This window comes from Corvus moneduloides, chromosome 11 (assembly GCF_009650955.1).
Source record: "Corvus moneduloides isolate bCorMon1 chromosome 11, bCorMon1.pri, whole genome shotgun sequence".
Classification (NCBI taxonomy): domain Eukaryota; kingdom Metazoa; phylum Chordata; class Aves; order Passeriformes; family Corvidae; genus Corvus; species Corvus moneduloides.
Window position 1 is genome coordinate 13,650,129 of NC_045486.1, and position 22,399 is coordinate 13,672,527.

At 39.1% G+C, this 22,399-nt stretch overlaps 1 protein-coding gene and 1 long non-coding RNA gene across 10 annotated transcripts; one reads left to right on the forward strand and one right to left on the reverse strand.

Annotated features, from left to right (window-relative positions):
* Positions 1–743: 743 nt before the first annotated feature.
* On the reverse strand, positions 744–22,399 carry CCDC66 (coiled-coil domain containing 66). Of its 9 annotated transcripts, none has more exons than XM_032120311.1 (19): positions 22,299–22,399; positions 21,246–21,310; positions 19,635–19,657; positions 18,368–18,785; positions 17,435–17,565; positions 17,155–17,254; positions 16,072–16,190; positions 15,131–15,307; positions 14,203–14,334; positions 13,052–13,293; positions 12,577–12,661; positions 10,963–11,124; positions 9,347–9,494; positions 8,779–8,904; positions 7,799–8,277; positions 6,813–6,850; positions 6,259–6,545; positions 5,678–5,805; positions 744–1,128 (listed from the first exon to the last, which is right to left on the reverse strand). In XM_032120311.1, exons 1-19 carry the CDS (start codon positions 22,307–22,309, stop codon positions 1,048–1,050), a joined length of 2,952 nt encoding a protein of 983 aa, XP_031976202.1. In that variant the 5' UTR covers positions 22,310–22,399; the 3' UTR covers positions 744–1,047. The 9 variants fall into 9 exon arrangements, with proteins under 9 accessions (XP_031976202.1, XP_031976205.1, XP_031976201.1 ...); XM_032120314.1 differs by having other exon boundaries at positions 8,779–8,865; positions 9,353–9,494; positions 17,155–17,258; positions 17,430–17,565; XM_032120310.1 differs by having other exon boundaries at positions 9,353–9,494; positions 17,155–17,258; positions 17,430–17,565.
* On the forward strand, positions 8,276–10,294 carry LOC116449171. Its single transcript, XR_004242262.1, has 2 exons — positions 8,276–8,575; positions 9,917–10,294. It is a non-coding gene; the product is annotated as an uncharacterized LOC116449171 (long non-coding RNA).

Consider the following 22,399-nt stretch of genomic DNA (forward strand, 5'->3'; position numbering starts at 1 on the left):
AGGCTTTTTTTTGGTTTGGTTTTGTTTGTTTTGTGAACTAGCACTGGGGTAAGTACAGTTTTACCTGTTTCTTAATCCTGTCTTTTTAATTTCACATCTGCTGAGTTACCAACTTTTTCCCCCTCAGCGATTCTCTCTTACTTGGCTCGTTTTGTTCATCGTCCTCTGCCTTGGGCTTCTGGCAGGCAGCAGCCACAGTGAGCAGCTGTGGAGTCTCCACACAACCCTTGCTGCTGCAGTGCTGGTTTTGCTGAGACTCTTAACTTTTGCTGCTTGTCTTCGGGTTGTCCAAGTCCTGAGCTTGGGGGTCTTCCTGTTTGTAATTTGATTTTACTGCTTTTCTCTGGGATGTGTTGTTTGGTACCAGGTGAGTGTTTGAAACTATGTAACTAAACTCACAAAATTAGTAGGGACAAAATTACTGGTTAAAAAGGGCAGCTTTAAAAAAACCCCCAAACCCATGGACTTTTGCCTAAAGTTGATTCTTTCCCTCTATAAACAGTGGATTGATCTATTTGTTCAAGTTAAGAACCAGTACCAGACTAGTGTAGCACTTATTACCCTCCCCCAAACATGGCAAATAATCTTTTCTGAAAAAAAGAACTCCCTTGTATCAATGAATTGTTCCACATTGTGATGAACTGTGGTCTTAAAATCTGGGAGTACTGAATAGTCACTGTATAAGCCTAAAAGGTGGCTAAATATTGAAATACAAGCAGTTTTGTATAGTTAAAAATAAGCCATTCAGAATACATCTTAATCTTTTTATTTATCAAAATTCACACACTGAGTTCTACAAAAACCTAGGTAACAGGTTTCTTCCATGTTTTTGGTGGTTTATATTAAATTGACACATCTTTATTCTAAACAGACAAACCATCATTAGTTTAATGTATCTTCAATATAAAAGGTAACATGACCCTGTAGTCTATCAAAATTCTCATAATTTAATTTTCATAAAAAAAACTAGAGGTGGTTCATAATTAATTACAGTAGCAAAGTGCTGTGCATTTCCATTTTAAGAAGTCAGAACATTGATAGTACCTCTCAAAACGGTGGCATGAAGTTCTCTTGAGCTACAATGGGAATCAGAGTGTTCTCCAACTCCTTCTGCTTCTGCAGGAGGCCCTGAAATAAATAGAAATGTGAATGTTCTGTCTTCCTCATGCAGCCTGAACTAACGAAGTGTCATTGTTTCATAGTTAAAAACAATTTCCTTGTTAAGGCCCAATGGTTTTGAAATACACAACTTCAGAAAAAACAGTAGAACCTCACACACTCAAGGGAGAGGGAACTTCTACAGAAGCCTTCGTGACTGGCATAGAAGCCAGGCCAGTTTGCAGGGATGACCATGCAGAGGGAAAACAGACTTTTCCACTGTATGAAATTGAACTTTCTCATTCCTTTGTGCACTGTCTCTGCCTTTGCAGTGTTGTAGTGAATTCTTGTAGGACGCTGAACCCCGAACTTTGATGGGCATTGGCTTTTAGCCTTAACACAAACAGTACTCTAAGAGCAGCATTGCCATTGGAACCAGAGCAGTGTCAGACACTTTAAGATACGGATTTGCTGTCAAAAGGTTCCAGGTTCCTGCTTTGTTAATGGTTCTTGTAAGTACTGATGATAGAGAAAACCTGTCACAAAAAACCCTCAGGAAATGTATCCTTGTCTATCAAGTAATACATGATGTTAAGGATACAGGATGTTTTGTTCACTAAATATCAAGTAGCAGGAAACCAGCTGCCTAGATCTAGATAAGAGCCAGAGACAAATATATGCTTGCCTAATCCCTATCTGTACTTGCTTAGCCAGCTTTTAGTTCCAGGACCTTGAGCATAATGACCATATAAGGAGGGGTCAACCAAAAGACACCGGAGGATGACTACTAACCTTCATTCTGCGACCACCAAGAGGAAAAAAGACCCCCTAGCAACAAGTCACACATGCGCAGAATACCATGAAAGAGACGCGTTAACCGGAAAAGAAACTGTGTAAGAAGGAACTGGAACTGGCGGAAGGCGCGGCAGTTGGTGGAGCGGAGACTCCCCTGCCGCCCAGCGCGGTATTTGCCTTTGCCTTGCTTGCTTATTAATAAAATTTTGTGATTGGCAAAATGGAGTTCCTGGATTTGTCACATATTTATCACACATGATAGAACTATGCCAAGTATGTGCATAAATTAAAAATAAGTCTTTTTACTGTAATTAATAGGATCATATATAGTGATACAACTGGCCCCTTGCTTTCCATCTATTTTAGACTTGTCAAAAATAATTTGGTACCATGGAGGTTTTCTAAAAAGCAAAGAAAAGTAAATTATTTTTCTCAGAGTTCCAAGGCCTTTCTCAAAGGTAAGAGTTACAAGGCTGCTGGCACAGCTCAGTACAGACCTAATGCATGACAGCAGCTCCTACAGCAATTTAGACACACATTCCTGGTGGCACCAAAGGAAAGTCAGCACAGCAGCCTGTAAGCCTCCACTCTGGCTCCTTCAAAGGCAGCAGCTGCCTACTTTCAATCACTTGATGAATTGCTTTCTAATAATCAACAGGATCTGCTTATTTCTATTAACGGCTCAGTGTTTTCAGTCTCTGTGTCAATAATTACTATTTTTACAGAGCATTTCTTGTGTTTAGGAGCACATCACAAAAACAAGTTATAAAATAAACTGCCCTAAATAGACCAAGAGCTGAGGAACAAGTAACCCTGCAAGCTGGGAGTTCAGTGTTTATCCCATGGGTTGCACAGCTACTACGAAGGTGCACAGCAATGGCAAATAGCTCCCCAGGGAGCCATGGGGGTGTGTCTCCACCCAGCCATTGTCACCTGCAGCCCTTGGGCTGCTGCCTCAGGAACAATGGGATGCCTTGGCAGTACTGACCTGGGGTGAGGAGGGTGTGCTCCTCTTTCTTAAACTTTGGCCCTTCTCTGTCACAAATAGTTCACTTTGCTGGGCTTATCCACTGACTTTTGATTTCATTGAGGAAAGTGAGTCTGTTGCTAGTTCTTATTCCTGCTGTGACCTGAGACACAGGAAGAGACTTGCTGTCCTGTAGCAAATGCAGTGTCAGACTGACCCTCCCTTTGCCTTCTCTTTTCCCTGGTGTTTTCCCTGGGCTCTTCCTGCACCAGCCCAGCTGTATTCAGTTCAGCGGTATTGGAGTTCAAAGACTAAAGAATGTTCAAAATTATGTGAATATTATGTGAATTTCCCCGGACAAAACAATGGCTAAATATGTTGTAAATATAGATATGTATGTATGTAGTCTGAAACTACCAGTCCACTCTATATCTGTATATATCAATGTAAAAAAGCAAGACTAGATTATCTTCTGAAACAGAAAACTTGGCTTTTTGTCTGTATTTCAGACAAAATTCTGCACTATTCGTACTTTCTCAATGAAGTAACTGATGCAAAACAAGTGTAACCTGTACATCAGGAGGAGTACACAATACTAGGTATAGGTATACAAGATATACTGAAGTTGAACAGTTCATGTCCTAAATGCCTTCTGCAGCTGGCAGGGTATTTAAAAAGGAACTCCACATGGTTTAAGTTAACTCTCTTGCAGAACCAAGATCCACTGAAAGACTAACCTTACTGTTACTTTTTAGCCACTGCAAAAATGACTTTAGGTTCCTGTCTTTTCTAGGCGTGCCAGCTTTAACCTTTTTAAGTATCCATGGCTTTTGTATCTGCAGCAAGCACAAAGATCAAATTGTACCTTGAATCTGGCTTCCATCTTAAGCAAAATGCCACTGGCAAGTGAAGTGAAATACAGAACATGGACTTGTATAAAACATGGACTTGCCCAAAGAAGGTGAATCATTGCAGGCTGTGAACAGTACAAGGACCCAGCTTCTACTGCAAACTGTAACTGTTCTACAAGGTCCCCAAGCAGGGACCTAGCCCTAGGCTAGGAGTGATAACTGTAACTGCTTCCCAAGCAGAGACCTAGCCCCGGCCAGCTGAAAGTGGTAACGAGTGGGAAACTCCCAAAGTACCAGCAGGAAAGAGTGAAGATGCAAAGTCACGGGTTCTGCTAGAACAGATAGGGAACTAGAATGTAATCAGTGAAATAGATGTAGGTGGCCCATAACTGTAATGTGAACATCTCTGTGTCATAAAGGAAGATGTAGTTATTTGTGTTAGCTAGATTGGAATGGTGTGTTGTGTTTGTAAGCTGGAGATAAGAAAACCACAGGTTATGTAAAACCCCAACCCCCAGATGTGGGACTCCAAGATAAGTAACTGGCAGGGGTGGGGGGCAGATTTGTAAAAGTATAAAATGAACAACAGTGGGATGTGCAGATGGGGGTGCTGACCCCTGCGTGCTCCTGGCACCAGTAAAGGTGCTGTGGAGTAGATTCCTTTGGATCAGAAGCCTGAATACAAAATACTTAACAGCTGCAGATATTTAACAAAAATGTTAACAAGCAGGGAGGAGGACCAGATCTGATGAAACCAATCTGGAAGCTGTTAGAAACTGGCAGCCTTTCAGTGTTCCTGGGTCAGAGCTTTTCTTACTGACCTGGGGAGAGTTACAAGCCTTTGTTTGCACAAGGAATTTAGCTACTGCTGAAGCACTGTGTGTACGTGGCAGTGATGCTCTTTCTAAAGCACAAGTAATCAATAGCATTAACTGCTGTTAATTTTGCTGTGCTTCATTCTGTCAGGTTTTCTTCCCTTTATATTGATTATTTATGAAATTTTCCTCTCTCAAGGCAGATAAAAATCCTGCTGCTAGCACTAAGGCACTTTTAGATTGGACTCATTCAAAAGCAAGGGAAGATACTGGTACATGTTTATTTTCAGTGTTCTTCACAAAGAAAAGGCAAGCCTGAAGTAAATATTTTTTTGTCTTGCAGCCCTGTCAGGCAATTTAGAAGCACAAAAGAGAAGTGCTCATGTGCATGTCCAGACCTGTGGCTTCAGTGGCTGTGGCCCACACCTTATTGCCAACAGGTGGAGTATCAAATTCACTCAGGCTTTAATAAGTAGATGCCATTACAGTAACTGACTACAAATAGAACAATGTACACAAACACACACAGGCTTTTATCTCAGGAGCTCATGTGTCTGTGGCATTAAACTCATTTCCATTTTCTTTACAGAAAACCTGGCTGATTGACAAATCCTGAGTTTTCTTTTTAAATGCTAATAAGTAGCAGCTGTCTTGGAAGGATTTTTTTAAGTGTTCACACTTCCAGTTTGCAAATTACAGTATTTTTCCAGGCCTGACAGGAGACTACCCCACCAACCTTTCTGCACCAACCCCACTGCTCTGTCCTGACCTGGGAACTGCAGAGGGGAAATCTCATTAGCAAGGTTCTAGTGTTGTGTTAAAATTCTATTCTTTTGGAACTGATCCATTCCCTACAAGCAACCCTAACTATGGAAACCTGGATGCCAAACAAAGCCATTTCTCTTCGTTTCAGGTTTGCTCAGGCACTCCACTGTTTCATAGCTGATTTAAGGACTAATATTCTCTCTCTAAGTCCTGTCCAAAGGTGGAAGCAACACGTGAAAAGCAAAATTAGTGAAATGGAATAAAAGTGGAGGCCAGGGCTCAAAACATAAATAATATGATGGAAATTGAATTAAGATTATGATGTGATAATTTTTACTTCAGTATATATATACACATGCACATTCATCCAATATATTTTTGCTTACCTGTCGTAATTTTGACAATCCTTTGAGAATTGCTTGTTGTCTCTCTCTGATTGTAACTACATCAGGATTGAGAAGAGGATCTCTAATGTGATCTGAGCTAAAAATCTGTCGTGGCATTTGGTAAGAATCTAAAAGTAAACATATATCAAATCAGTTAATAATATTCTTTGTTAATTTTCTTTTAATTTTAAAGCAGCAGATTTTGAAAGTTTGTGAAAATCAGGGGTTGGTTGCTATCAAGATTATAATCTCTACTTTTAAATGAAAACAACACTGAGATTCCTAAACCCCAATCTCTATACAGTTATGCAAGAAGTGCAATCATACTTCATGAAAGGTAAACAGACAAAAAACGGATAAAAGAATTTTTTTGTTGCTTTTCTGATTTTTTAAAACTTATCTCATGGTTAGTTATTTTTTGTTAATACAGAGTATAATTTGTCTGCACAGCCTTTTTTTTGCACAGCACTGCTGCGACACAGAGAGATCACTGCAAAATTCAGTAAAAAGCAAATACGGAATTGGCTGAAGCTGTAAATCACTGTAACATCTGTTCTCCTCTCCATGAATCCTTTCAGTACCGTGCAGGTGTCGATGCTGGGGGTCCTGTGTTGAGGGCCGGCTCAGCGGTGCCTCAGGGTCGAGGTAATAAACCTCCCGCGTGCGCACGTAGGGCACGAACTGTGCCGAGGGAGGTCTCGCGGCCTCGGGGACGGCAGCGGGGGAGCTCCTCTGCTGGGCGTCTGCCCTGCTGCTCCTCTCTCTCCTACCATGGTGGTTCTGCACCAGGAAATGAGAAGCCTGGATCTGTCTTTGTTGTACTTGGAGTAATCTGTTCCTAACTGCTGGAACAGGTGGGGATTCAGACCTGTACGGAACAATCGCGGTTATAAAAAAGCTCAGACAATACTTCAGTAATGTGATTCATTTCTCAAATAGCAGACACAAAGAAACCTTGGAGGACAGGATTTTTGTTCATTTACTCTGCTTTTATACCTGAAATCTGTCTGGTCTTGTGTGTTTTTAATACTAAATTAGATGCATCTAAATTCTTTTTAAAAATCAGGAAAGAAAAGCATGTATATTTCAGTAATAATGTGCTTCTACATTTCATTAATGCAGAGTATTGACGTACCTTTCTTCATTCAAGTGATTCTTATGAAATTGTTCTTCCTAGGAGAAAATCAAAGAAGTCAAAAGTAAAACCAAAAATCTCCATTTTTTTAATATTAAAAGCTTTCATTTTCCAGAGCAAGTTTGTTCTGAAATTCCAAAAGGACTGTTTAACCTGGGTTCAGGAGAAAGGTATTTATCAAAGATTTGCATTTAAGAGACTTGTAGTGCCTATGAAATAAATGAACAAATTACAAGAGGATTTGCCCCAATTTTCTGTCTTTGGCAGCTCTAAGCACTATCAAAAATATTATGTATATTTTCTTATGTTCTTGGCATATAAAAATTTATAAACCTGAAAGGTTCAATCCAAGATATTAAAGGAAAGGTCCAGAGTTTTGCTATTTGAAGGTGTGAGAAAGTGAGGTGTTTGTGCATACAGAGTGAGTAGAGGGAGAGAGGAAAGCCAAGAATACATTCAGTAGTATTTTCTTTAAAAGACTTTTTTCCAGCCACAAGCTCTACTGATATAATGCTTACTGCAAATGGACAATGACTCCACTAAGGAGGATGCATTTCTGTGGCAATGGAGTACACATTCTCAATAATCCAGTCTCTGCAAAAATAAACATTGTTTTCTTGAGCAGGTACTGCTGTACCTCACCTGTCAGCACAACACAATGACTGGGCAAAAAAAAGCAAGTCAGTGATGTCACTGTGTCCTGCACACTGCTTGCAATCAAGCTCCCTGTTTACATAATGAATCAGTGTTAGTCTAGAAATGAAAAGGAATCAACACTTTGGAAGACTGAAATAACAGTAAAAACTCAGTCACAAAATCTGAAAATGTTCTGCTGCTCCTGATGAACAACAGAGTGCTGACACAAGGCTGAGCAACAGGAGAGCTTCAATGCTTTGGTTACATAACTGAATTCCCACCCAGGTAAAACTGAGGAACAAGAATCTTAAAAACACATCATTGTTCTCAGAGAGCAGAGGGTGACCCACCTTCCTGCCTCTGTGGCCCTTGTTCTTCCCAGTTGTTTCTTCCCGAGGTGAGAGAGACCTGGCTGAGTGCCCCCCTCTTCTTGTACTGAGCTGCCCAGGGCTGTTCCTTTCTACCAACTGCAGCAGCTCCATTTGGCGGCGCACTTTGTTCTCTTCCCTTTGTTTCTGCAGTGGTTTAGGGTACCTTTCTGAGGCTGGAATGTATCTTTTCCCAGGCTTGTTTATGTTCCAGTCAGGTCTTTTGCTGTATTTTTCTGAAGACTTAATTTGTCTTTCTCTTCTTGCATATTGCTCGTATAGATCACTGTAAATGCCACCAGTCTCTTTTCCTGAAAGTTTATTTTTATCCGTATACTGCATTTCCTTCTGGTATTTTTTACTGTTAGAGGTTTCTTTATATTCTATGGAAATATCAGGTGATTCACAACATGCAGTTCTTTCCTCAGCTGACTCAGTGTATGCTGAAGTATTATAGCAATCTAAAAAAAATTATTATATTTTAACTCCAAGTCTGAGCTATTCAAATTACTTGGTTGACTTTTGTATGTGTATCAATCTACCATTACTGATTTTATTTAAAAAATGGCTGCTACAGTTTTATAATGCTTTTCTATTCTTTTTTTCTGTGGAACAGAGGACCAGTAGAAGCAAACTCAGTAAGGAAGAGATAAAACACAGAAGACTGGAGAACCAAATCAAGTTACTTAATAAATTTGGGCCTATGTGGCTTGTGACCCTAAGTCAACACTATATTCCGGACTGTGGGATTTGTAACTGGTAAGTAACAACTATACAGAAATACAATTTATTTAGAAGAATAAAGAGTGATAAATAGAGGAACAAAGTGATACACCAGCATGTCTGTGTCTGTGCAAGTATTTCTTTCTAGCTTTATTCATTGCGAGTAACAGTGATTTGGCTCAGTTGCACAAATGGGGTCCCCCTGCCTGTCTGGAGTGACTCAGGTGCGGGATCTGTACCTGTCTGCACCGCGGTGTCCCTCCGAGGAGAAGCCTGCTGCTCAGGGGGACTACTCTTCACACCATCAGGGAAATCAGTACTTTGTGCTGAAATGCCAGAATTACAATTTTCAAACTGTGTATCACCTGAAAAGTGGCAAAATTGTTCCATTTAGTAACCCCAGTTCAATTTAAACCATGCTACAGAGTTATCAGGCTGTTGTGATTTAGAGCTCAAAGCACTACTGAGAACTCTGGTCCAGATCCCAATACTCGCCCTTTTCCACTGGAAATCTGACAGCACATAGAATATTCCTGTGCATTCCTGCTACTATCTTTATACATTTCTTCCTTTATGTAACACACTATTTGAAACTTACTAAAACACAATATTCTCCGTAGTTGTTAACGTTTCTATTGTTTTGAAAGGTAAATAAATTGTAATGAAATTTGGTTTGTGAAGCAAAAGAGCTGTTTCTAACTCAAATGCAGACAGGAAAACAAAACCAAAAAACTCCAACCCCAGAAACAACTTGCTTTCTAACACCAAAGGAGCAGGCAAACTGAGTATGAGAAGACTTGTACTTGCCACTACCAAGATTGTTCTGAAGTTTTGAAATGTCATGTGCCTTCTGAGCCAAGTCTGGAATGTGCTGTTGTTGTTTTGATCCATGGGCTAATTCCTGAGCTTTTTCCATTGTCTGATAAAGCTCTTTGGCTTTAAGAGTTGCAAGTTCCTTAAAAAAAAAAGAAAAAGTTAAATATGTGATCATTTATTTTCATTTATTTTGAGAATAAAATCTATTGGATTATTTAATCACCATATAATCCTCAAGGTTTACATATATTCTTATTTAGAGAAAATATTTTTTTTCAAAACTAAAACTAGTTGAGTAAGTGCAGTACGTAACCTATAATTTCTATGATCATAAATTCAGAACCTCTGGTGTACTAATGAAAGATCTTCAATCCTAGCACTAAAAAGTGAGCATTTATATCCTCCAAGTTATCTGGATATTTATTTCCTTTCTAAAAAATTCCTCTTTTTCTAGATGCCATCTGATGTCAGCCATCTGTGACTTCCTGTAACACGTGGTTTAATGAAATGAAAGGTGCCTAAACAAAACTAATAAACCCCATTTTCCTCCTACTTTCACAGGAAGGAGTCAGTAAAAGCTCCCCAGCAAATGTCAGGGGGTTACTGTTCCCTGACTCAGTGGGTTCAAGATGCAGGAGACCAGGAAAAGGAAAATCTCATTTCCAAACTGTTATGAGCAGCTGATCCCACTTCCCCCTGCATTTGCAGTTGGAAAGAACAACTGGTGCTGTAACATGCAGCTGAGCAATTACAGAGAAGGATGACTTTCCCCATGTTGTACCAGTCTGTTCAAGAATCTACAGGCAGATGCTACACATTTCCATCCAGGAAATGCAGAGAAATCAGGAATCCACATTTCTGCAGGCTTTGAAGAAGACTGTTTTTGGAATCACCTTGTCTTATGACACCATGGAATCTGCTACTGTTCCAAAGAGGAAGCAAACAATAATAGCTGCTACTGTGCCAAAAGGAAGAATGAAACGTCAGACCAAGTGTTTAACCTTCCACAGAGGTAAGAACAGATAGAAATGCAAAATCTGTACCAACCAAAGGTCAAAATCTACTTTTGGTTTACCTTTTATATGAAAGCACTGTGTAAAGCTTAGCAACAGCTACACAGGGGAAACCTGTAGAACTTGAATGACTTTTAAATTGACTTCTCCACACTATATCCTAAGAAGTCTTTAATTCAGACTGAAAGCACATTCACTCAGATGAACTTATGGTACTGAAGCACCTTAAAAGCATCAAGTTACCAATTACAATAATTGGATCACATACTTTCAGGTATTTTTAAATTTTAAATTTCCATTTTAAAATGGGTGTTTCTGCACTATTTAAAACTACATTTCTATTTTTGCCAGTTCTTTAATTTCTCTTCTTGAAAAGGCCATTGTTAAAAAAACCAATCTGGCCTTACTCTTGTATGGTGTGGTAAGTTTATTAATTAAAAAAGCAGATTTTGGTTTCAAATGTCGACGTTTTGGATAGTTTTCATTTTCAAAATGATGTGGTGACACAATTTTGCAGGTGAGGAACACGAAACATTTTCCTCAAAATTCAGTATTATCACTGACTATCTACACTAAAGATAATGCAAACCCCACCTCCTTTTGTTTTTGTTTCAGCATTTCTTCTTCAAACTGTTTCTGCAGTTGTGCTTTTTCTCGTGCCAGGCGCAGTTCTTCCTGTTGTTCTTCCCATTTTCTCTGCTCTTCCTCCAGTTGTTTCTTCTTCCGTTTTTCTTCCACCTGAGCCATTATTGCTTTCTGGCAGGATCAGAAAAAAAAAGGCAAAGTAAAAGATACAACACTAAAGTAATGTAAGGTATTTATTTGTGTATTTTTGTATATGTGTAGAATTGGATTTGAACAAGTGAAAAAAAAAATTCAAGACAATTTATTTCAAGCATTCCTGGTTCTGTCTCTGGAAAACCACCAGCCCAATTGAGCACTCTGAAATACTCAGAAAAAAGAGCTTTTTATGTTTTAGAAAATGCTTTTTTTTTTCTTGTAAAGAGATGAAGGTCTGATTTTCACCTTATGCACATATGGTAATCTGTAGGAGCCCAGAGTGCCGAGAATATTTCTCTGCCTGTTTTTAAGGGTTCTTACCCCCCTGAACAACACTGTTTTAGCTTCAAACCTTGGAAAAAATTACCAACAGTCAGATAACAACTAGAAAATACAGTGGTGTGAATTAGGTGATAGACTACTATGTAAGATTGTCACAGGGTGAAAAATTTTGAGGTTTTGGGCTTCTCTTTGTAGTAAATAGATAAGAGTAAAAATATCAAAATGGAGGATTGTTGTTGTTCTCTAAACCTTCTTCTTCTACTACTCCATGTTCTGCAGTAAAAGTAGTCTGGGATGATTGGATAGAGAATTCCGCAGTTCCTGCCCGTGTTACTGAATAATTGGTAGGAAAGTGAAAATAATGTATGTTTTTAGTAACTATTGGTTAAAATATCTTTAAAAGGCTGTAACACCTTAATAATCTTGATAGAGAGGCCTCACTCCTGCTTTTCTGTGCTCTATGCTGTACCTGGGTCACGCTAGTGGCTCTGTTCCTCTGATAAGACTTAATAAACAACTATCTGGAAGCATTGAAACTCAAAGAAAAGTCTCGGTTAATCTTTGAAACTCCTTGCAAGGACTTTCAGCAAATTCTCTCCCATCCGGAGGGACTTGATTTATGGCATGGTAAAGTGTCAGTAATCCAAGAGTTTGATCCAGCAGAGCAACAGTATGACCAGAACAGTCTTTTTACATTTATCCTGAGACTTCTTCACACCATGCTAGAGACACCAGCATGCAGATACACATTGTCAGAGTGCCACAGAGGTTATGTAAATGTCAGTAAAGCAGATGAAAGACTAAAGATTCATGGAGTGGCAATCTGTAAATATCAGTCCTCCGTAACAGTGGAGACTGAAGGAAAATGCACACAAACCTGTTAGAGCTCTAAAGACTCAACTGTACATTTTTTGAGGCAGGAATTCAGTTACAGAAATGCAATAATCTTCTGCAAATATTGAAAGAGAACTGTAGAGTCTGACTGAAGGAAATACTGCCAAGCAATGTACATGTCATCTAAAGCATAAAAGTCAAGTGCCTCCCTGAATTCTGGTATTAAATCTCATGCTTTACTCATGAGACAATACCTTCCATCCTTTCTTCTTATTAAAAAAGTGTGAAAAAAAGTGTAAAACCAAAGTCTACCTGATGTTCCAACTGCTTCTGCCGTCTCCTGTCCCTCTCCTCAATCTGTGCAGGGTCCAGCAGAGCTGTCATGGAACGGAGAAAACTGTGAAAAAAGGGACATGTAAATGTTTTTAATCATTAGAAAATAATCCTAAAGCCTTTCTTAATTGGAATCAGTTAGATTTCATTTTCATATGGAGGTTCTCTCATTATATTAATTATAAATCCACACATAATTCAAAAATTATGAAATTCCTTTTATTAAGGAGAAAAGTAAGGTTATTTGCAGTAAATTTTATTAATGAACAATATAACCACTTGTGCCTTTCAACAGTGAAACAACAGGTACTTAAAAAAAAGCAAAAGCCAAATCAATAAGATCCAAAGATCAGATTAAAAGAATCTTATTTAATTTCTTTTTTTTTTTAATTTCTGAGGAGGTACCAGAAATGTACTGGTTGGGAAAATAATTACCCTTACAAAGCTTACTCACCTGACTCTCTGACTTTGTTCCAAAGCACCACTTTTAGCAGCTTTTTCTGCAGTTCCCACCTGTAAAGGCATGAGGTTGCCTAAAGCTGCAGGTGACAAAGGGTGAATGAAAGCAGTCGGGTCCTTGTGGTCAGGTGACAGGCAAAGACTTTCAGGCTTTCTGTACATTCCATGTTGTGCATTAGCATTAAGGTGGTTCTTAAAAGAATCAAAATGCACTGCCCATCTGTCATGCTCTTCTGCCTAAGTATCAAGCAACAAAAAAAAAGAAAAAGTATTCAATTACACTGTTTCTGTAAGGTGTGGTTAACAAAACAGAAAATACACGTTTTGTATAACAGGAACATTTGAAAAGCTACAATGCAGACAGCAGTTAATTCCTTAAGTGAGAAAACAAGTGTCTCAGTTGCTTAAAATGCAAGTCAGATCACAAATTATAATGCTGATCCATACCTGGTCAGCACAAACATACTGCTACTACATTTTCATGGAAAAAAAGAAAAAGGTCACTCCCGGGTTCCTGCAGCCCTCCTCCCACACCTAAAAAACCCAATTTACAAAGGAAGCCTGATCCCTTCAACAACTTGGGAAAAGACACGACTTGTGTTGTGTGTAGGTCTGTAACTACTCCTGGCAGCAAGGCTGTCTTTGGGGGATGAAAAAAGGTAAGGCTATTTTCTTCAATACTTTCTGGAGAAGTGCTTGCTTTTAAACTTTTTTAAACTTTCAGGAGTGTGAATGTGTATTAAAATAATATTTCTAGAAACAGGATTTAAGCATCACTGTGACACACTCTACTTGTCTTTTCTCATCTCCTGTAGTCTACACAAAATTTCTTTTTCCTAAGTGTCTAGCCGTGGTCTCTACACCACCTTGCAAACCCAAGTGCTTTTACAAATGGTGGAACAGAGAAAGAAAGTGTAGCACTACTACTGCCTCCATGCCTGCAGCAAGCTCTCTTACCAGACACTGAAATACTGAACAGCCACTGGCTCAATGTCCAGTAAGTCCATCCTTACGGTGAAAACCTGGACATGCTGCAGGAAATCCCATCTTTGTTGCCACTTCACTAATTACATCTTTTATTTCTTAGAACAAAACTGTAGAGAAAGACTTCTCTTATTTCAAAAAGTCCCTCTAAACCACAGATACCTTTGATAAATTAAGTTTTTCTTCTATTTTTCGTAATTTAGCTTCTTCCTTCTGCTTGTCCAACTCTTCAAGCCACTTCTTCTGTTGCTCATGTTTCAAAGCACTAAAAGGTCGTTCCTGTGGCACAGCTTCCTGAAATAAGGTAACAGCTAGTTCTTGTACAAAAAAATTAAGTATCTTGTCTACCACATAATAAAGACTTGGCAGAAAGCTCGGCCTTCAGTTGGTGAGCAAAACTGGGCCCTTCTCTTGCACAAACAAAGGATGTACATTTGTAACTGCAGCAAGTGTCTGACTGCTGACAGAAAGATGAATTCTTTGAATATTACTTTAACTTGAACCATCAGCCTCTCACTCCAGAAAACCTTACTTATTTGTATCATGAACAGAAATCCCTTTTTCTTCCTGTGGTTCACTGTTCAGTCTGTGTTCCAGGTAGATTCAGCACCACAATCAAATTAGCAGTACTCTGTCTCAAATTAAGGAGCTACCATCTTCATTCTTCTGTTTCTGCTTCTTAATGGATGTCTATTATTTAATAAGCTCCAGCAGCACTGAGAACTTTCAGTGCCATCTGACCAAAAACTCCCTTCAGTCACTGCCTACCAGCCTAACTCAAAACCTACTTCTTGAACCTTCTGCCATCAGTATCTTTTATTTTATATAGGTTCCCACTTCTCTATTTCTTCAACACGTATTTAAAAACTAATTAATACTGCTTGGCACACCTCTAGTACTGTTCTTCACATCAGCCTGGGAAGTGCTGTCTTCAAAGCATTGATATTTTGGTAAACATTCATTCAGACACAATTATTTAGATACAGCAAAAAGGTCTGAGGAATTCTTCTAATTTAAAATAACTATTGGAGACAAACATTTGTTGTTAATAAATAAGTAAAAAAACCCTGCATGCAATTTAAGATCTCACCCTGAAAGCCAATGCTGTGCAACTGCCAGCTGGAAAGTCAGAAGAACTGAAATCAGAAGACTGCCCAGCTGGAGCTCCTGGAATATTCAGTGCAACTCCATCAGGCTCTGTGGCTAAAGCAGCTGTACAGGCAGAGTTTTCCTCAGTGCCATGAACTGAATCAGCTGGAAACATTGTCTGCAAATAAAGGGACCATTTTAAGACTTATTTAGTTCACCCGTTTTGTTTGTTAACAAAATTATACTTCTAGAAGCTGCTGTTCATTAAAACTTCAGCCCAAACTTGTAACTAAGCGTCTTTTATCCACTATTTATCAATTTTGCGGATTGAAAGAAATTCTTATGGGGCAGTCAAAACTTTGCTAGGAATGCTGAATATGCCACCAAAAAAAGTGCAATTTGCTTTTACTGGAAGAACTGATAGCAGATACAACTCTAACTTCTGTTTAACAGCAATAAATTTCACTGGAGAAGTCTCTTGTGAATATAATGTATTTATCTAACACAGTGTTTTCAGAATGACAGCTGACTTTTTAAAAGTCATACTGCTATGCTCATTATGTAAGCAATCAAATATGTGTGAGAGCTCATGAGCAATGTATACAATTATATAGCCAGGAATTACATTTGAGACTACTCCTCAAACAGAACAAGAAAAGATTTATACTTTTTAGTCAAGAATCCAAATGAAAGGACAGGAATGGGTTGTTCAGGTTACAAAGATCTTAAGCTGAGAGGTTACAAACTGGAGCAACAAGTAAGTGTGGACCAGGGAGATGCAGCAATTCATGCCCTGAGAGGGCTTAAACCACCAGTGGTATTGGATTCTACAGATCTGTACAGATTTGTACAGAAAATAAAATCTTCTATTAATTAGAAGTTAAACTGTTCTGCAGCAGTACTGGGGAAACTGTGTGCTCTTGTATTTCTTGACAGCCTTACCTGGTCTGGGTCAGGTGTTTCCACTTTATGGGTTTTATTATTGCCAGGTTTTGCCCAGAAATCGCCCACGTTTCCCTCCGAAGTTTCTTTCAGTTTCTTCTTCAGTGCTACTTGTTCATCTTAAAAAAACAAACAAAACCAAACTCTAGCAATTACTAGAGTTCCTATTACAAACAGTATTTAGCAGTTTAAAAAACTGAAAAAGACAACAATACATGTCTCCCCTGTCATTTGGACTGTAAAATGGACTCAAACAAGAGTTGTCACCATTGTCTGACCACTCAGTCATGACCTTGCTCTTAAGAGCAAAGTGAGTGTCTGTACAGGTAACTGGGGAGTCTCTCTGAGAAGACTAAAAAGCACCAAAGGCTTAATTTCCCAGGGAAAGAGGGAAAACTAACAAATAACCAAGTATATAAACTCTCTCCATTTTGTTATACCAGTCTTGAACAACTGTAACATTATTAAAACGAACAGAGCAATACTGGAAGCTAGTGACAATGCAGAATTAAACACGAAACCAAATGGCCTAAATCCAAGTTCAGAACAAAACACAGCACTCCTCCATGTGAATCACAAAAAGCTTAATTTGTCAGGAAGAATTTATTCCTGTCTTAAACATTTTTACTTTTCTCCAGAGATTCCCTCTGGTTGGTGATGGAGCTGGACTGCAAACTCTCTGAAGTTCAAACTGCAATTTCATGCAGTCACGCTTGTAGATTGGGGTGATGCTGTTCCCATTAAAGACCAAATGCATTTGTTAGTGATAATGGCTGCCAACTACTGTCAGAATGTGACAAAACTGCTGGCAAGTAGCACCTAAAATACAAAGCATAACAATACATCTATTTGAGATAATATTTAATTGGCAAAGAAGTGTTTCTTGCAAGAATTTATAATCTTTGCATAAACTTTTGAAATTCAAGAATCTTAATCTGTCTTGGAGGCTTATTATTTACTTTTCAATTTGTAGCAACTGTACTGATATAAGTAAATTTAAACGGGCATAAGGAATATCAAGTTTCTTGGCATTTTGAGTGAAATGAAAATTGATCAAAAATGTACTTTATACATCATAAATACCTAATTCCTTCTTCCACTGGGCCTTTTTAAATTCCAATAAGGCTTTCTCCCCTTCTCTTTCACCCAAGGTACTAAACATGTCAGCAGGTTTCCAGGAATCCTTTCTAGAGAAAAGGAATGAGGGGGAAGATTTTTATCTAGAAAGCTGATCCATTAAATTTTAAAGGTAACTTTGAAATTAGCATCTATAAACAATATTAATGTTATTAAGAACATATGATATGAACCTTTATTGGAGACACAATTTTTGTAGACAATAACTCAAATGTACGTACGTAACTTTTTGTCCTGGCTGTGGATGTTCTTCTTGTTTCCTGCTTGAATCAGAGTTTGCTTCATCTGGAACCAGGGACACTTCACAATCTTTCTGGAGTGATGGTGTAACATTCTCCTCTGATGCCTCATAAGAAGCTGTGGTAGAACATAAATATATAAATGTAAATAACCACTAAACTTCCTTCAGCTTTGAGTAAGTATTTTGAGAGCAGAAGAAACTTGCAGATTCCCCACAATTTAACAGAAGTGTTTTCAGCCCTACTTATATAGTTAAGGCACATAAGTTAGACCTTCACAGGGTATTCTTAAAATGCTAGACTTAGCAATCACTTATTCTTGGCTAAGGGCTCAGAATTTGGGACTCTTATTAATTGCAGGATGTCTTATTCTTGGTGCAAAGAGCTGACCCCTCCACAGATCCACCAACAGGAGGAAGGATGCAATGAAGGAAGATAAGCAACAACTCTTACACTTCTGAATAGAAGAACTGGGGAGGGGAAAAGAAAAATACTATTCAGCAGTAATAGTCCAGTTAGGCAAAAAGACACAGTCCATCTCTGGGCCACAGGAAAATGGCAGAACTGCTCTTGAGACACACAGGAAGGCCTGAACTCTTCACAAACCAGAAGGGCCCCTGCTCCTTGGGGCAGTTCTGTGTTTTCCCTGCCAGTGTAAAATGGTTCTTATTTTGCGTGAAGCATTTCTTGCTGGTTTGCTCTTTGAAATACTGGAAATCGATCAAACAGTCCTTTTTACTGTTACAGTTATGAAATGTTTGGTTCTTCACAGTAACAATTTCACATCCATAATGGCAAATGGTACTTTGTCTGAGACCATCCAACATAAGAGTAACATCTCTCCAACATGCAAAAGAGTTCAGCTTTCACATTTTGCTCTGTTTCCACAAAACAAATGTATGCTATGGTTTGTATCTTACCCATTTCCTCTTGCTTTTCATTATGAGTCTCAGAGATGCTTCTCCCTTCTTTAACAATCATCAGTATCTGTTGAAGCTGTTCTTGTGTTAAACACACCAAACTTTTAAAGTCTTCAGCTGATACACATGGGGTTTGAGGTTTCTGTTTAGTTTCTTTCACAATATTAGGATCCTCTGAATCAGGGTATCTGTTTGTCTTATCTCTTTGGAAAATCAAAGAGTGATCTTTAGTTGTGGCTTCATGTGAGGAGCGTTTATTAACTTGCAGCTTTTCACCTTTTGTCATTGATAAGCTTGATTCACTCCTTGGTTTTGTTAAATTTTCCTGCTTGATACAAGCATTTTGTGTTGGCCTCAAGACGAGCCCAGTGTGCTTTATTCTCAAGGTCTGTTTAGGTGCTCTGGCTTTATTACCCATCTGTTAAAGCAAAAAGATTTCACCATCTATTAAGAAAGGAAATAAAACTGTATTCATAACAAATGAAAACAAGATTGAAGCAACAAGTAAAACAGGTGTCATTTTTCTTTTCTGTTCCATCAGTAGAAACTCTGTATAAGCTAATGAAATATCTTCATGAGTACCAGGAATACTTTGGAGGAGAACACAGCACCTGAATTTGAGCATTTCAAAGTGACAGTATGAACAATAACTTTATGTAGCATGACATTTAAAAGAATTTAATAAACATTAATTCTGCTTTACTTTGGTGTTTCTGAAGCCTGGCTCCAAACAGGTACATGTTTTCACCCAGCAGCCAGCAGTATTTCAATCTTGATTTTCCATTCTGTACTAAAGAGTTATCCTTTCCAAGGTCCTTTGTGTACACTTGTAATTATTTCCTATGTATTGGGACCTTTTTCTGCTTTTTCTCCTTCCCAAGCCCACTGCATTCCAGTTTACTCAGAGACAACCTGTATGACCAAACTTGAAATTAAACACAGTTCTGATCTCTATTTTACCAGAATTCCTTTAAGGTCTCTGAACGTTCTGATCTAGATGATTTTCTCTGCTGCTCTAACTTCTTGGCCAAGGAAACTAAAGCATTTTGAAAAGGTAAAAATAGTCACAGAACTTTGAGTTCATCATTTTGAACAGCTACTATAAACCTGAGAAATAACAGAATATCTCAAGTTAGAAGGAACCCATAAGCACATACTTCTCTCTCATAAATATAATTGATTACAAGTATTTAAACAGTTCAGTTAGTTCTCAAATTTTCTGTTAATAAATAGTAAACTTGCGTGTTCTAAAAACTTTTCCACTTACCTTCATGGCAGGCTTTGATTTATCTTTTGGGAAACAAACACAAACATATGAAAGAAGTATTTAATAACAACTTGCTCCTGAAAAACAATCTCGAGAAATTAGTAAAATGTTATATTCATCTGATTTTTGTAAGTCGGGGGGAAGTACTTCCCCCGTACCATCAGCCCTGATTATTTTACTTTTTTTACTTATTTCAGTATACACACTTCAAAAGCATGTTGGAAAAAAATTTAGATATATTTCAGAAACTATTTCCAGTTTTATACACATCTAATCAAATTATTGTGCCAGTCTGACCTTCCCCTGCTATTCATTGTTTCTCAGAAAACCCTGTGGCGATGCCTTCTTTGGTTCCATGATGGTTTTTTGTCTCCATCACTGAGATGCCACAGTGCATTGCTCCCCACACCTGTCTCCTCTTCAGTCTCTTAACCCACATCCTAGAGGATGCATAGAGGTGTGGTAGTCTCAAAAATACTAAGTACCATGTTCCATATAATACTTATGAATAAAGAATGTTCTAATATTAATAGAGGGAAGATGGTACTCAAGAAATCCTGTACACAGAGCTATTTTTTTGGAATTTTTTTCTGTGTAATAGAGAGACAGTAATCCTACTTTAGCTCTTAAGAATGTGAGCAGTGTTTTTCAGCACAGAAACCAAAATTCAGAACAAATACAATTTGATGCAATTTTTGACACCATTCAATTCAAGGAAGTGCTGTTCATATCAGTGTATAAACAAGTCAATTCTGGAAAAGACAGCTTATTCAAGGCTAGTTCACAGTCCAAGGCAAGGCTTTATCTTGGAGCACTCTGGAACACAGACTGCCCCTCCCCAGCCAAAGATGCTAAGGATGATTGTAAAGAGCACTGGAATTCCTTGCGGCTCAAAACACCACATAATGTCTCATTAGGCAGCTGTCTGGTAAATGCAGAAAATCAATTATAATTTAAAGGGCATTTAATGGAGAATTTCTGTATCCTGACTATGTAGAACAGTTAGGAAAAGTCGGCTTGTACAGAAATGTATGTCTGATAAATCACAAAAATGGAATTTATTACAGAGATATATGCTGACAAATCACAGAAACAGAATTTATTAACACTTAATTACCAACATAGATTTTTCCAATATATATCTCAGATGGCAGTAGTGAGATTCGGCCTAAATAAACAGCTTATTGAAAATTGAAAATGTTAATTGCAAACACCGAAGCTACTTGAAAAATGTGACTGTAATGCTGTGTAAATTAAGCAGTTTTTAGGCCTCTTTTATCCGGGCAAGTAATGTGCTATAAAGTTACAGAAATTATCAAGTTATGCCAGTTGATACACAATAGCACTTAACCTTTTTATTTGTTTATGACAACCTAAGGAGCGGAGACTATTTGCCACCTGTTCCCTGGTGGGCAGACTATTCAGAGCTTCATTATCAACCCAGTGTTCAGAATCGAGCTGGTGAGAGAGAGGACTTGTAAATAACAATGCACAAACATTCTTCCTACTCTGAAAAATATTTCAGGAAAGCTGGGCTTCATGTCGCTTGGATATTAGGTTTAACTTCAAGAAGCTTTAAAGATTACTTGAGATAAATGATTAAAAAAATACCAGAAGAAGCTAAAATTAGCCTAGGCTTTCCATCCAGCACTTCAGTTTCGAGCTTCAGTCCATCGCTGCAAAATGAGAGAGAGAGAGTGGAATCTGAAATATTAAGTAATCTGATAATGGTAAGATTCTTACATTAATAACAAGAACAATAGTATTTAATTACAACACAGTATTTACTGTTGTTCCAGATAGTCTTTTACATCCCAAGCTATGTTTTGAGAAGTTACTTAAAGAAATCAACACGTCTTGAAGAGGGTATAGTTTTATTATTGATACTGAAAAAACTGGATTTGCATGTTGCAAAGTAGATCTTTGACACTAAAGGTGTCACTCAATATTGTTATACAGAGCAATGTGCCTCAAGAATTTATTAATCCAACAATATCAACTGCGAGCTGCAAAAATCGCTAACCAAGTCTCCCGGGATGCCAGCGCTGATCACAAAGAGGGGCTGTACTTTGGAAACAGCCTTTGGTTGTGCTTCCATGCACAACAATCCACCTTTGCAAGTGGAACAAGCGCTATTATAAGCGTTTACGAGAAGAGAAAAACGTGGCAAAGTACCCAACTGCCTTTCTTTCTTCCGTGCGCTCGGACAATCCAATATGACGATAAGTCCTCAAAATAACACTTCATCTTCAAATTTCATTTAAAAAAAAAGTTCAGAGTTTAAAAATCCAGCGCAGCTCGAGCTCGCACGCAACTTTCTCCGGGGCACCCCAGTAAGCGGCACCCCCGTACCCCGGCCCCGGCCGCTCTGTGCCGCAGCCGCGGGCACCGCGGGACGCGGAGGGTGCGCGCTGCCCCCGCTCCGCCGGAACGCGCTGTCCCGGGCATCCCCCTCCCTCCACCGCTTCCCAGGCACTCCCACCGAAGAAGGGTCGCTAGCCCCCGGCTCTGTCCCGTAGATCGCTCCCGGTGCCTCGGCCGCGCGGCACTGCGCGCCCTGGCGCGGGACTGCCGCGTTCCGCGGGGCCGTCCCTCCCCGAACAGCCTCACCCCGTGGAGACCGCGTCTCGCTGCCCGCCCGGCCCGGCCCCGCTCGCTCCTTACCCCAGGTTCATGGCGCTGCCCGGCGGCCGCGGAGCCGCGCGGAGCCCCGCGCATCGCCCGCCCTCAGCTCCGCTCCCCGCTGAAGGAGCCGCACGCCGATT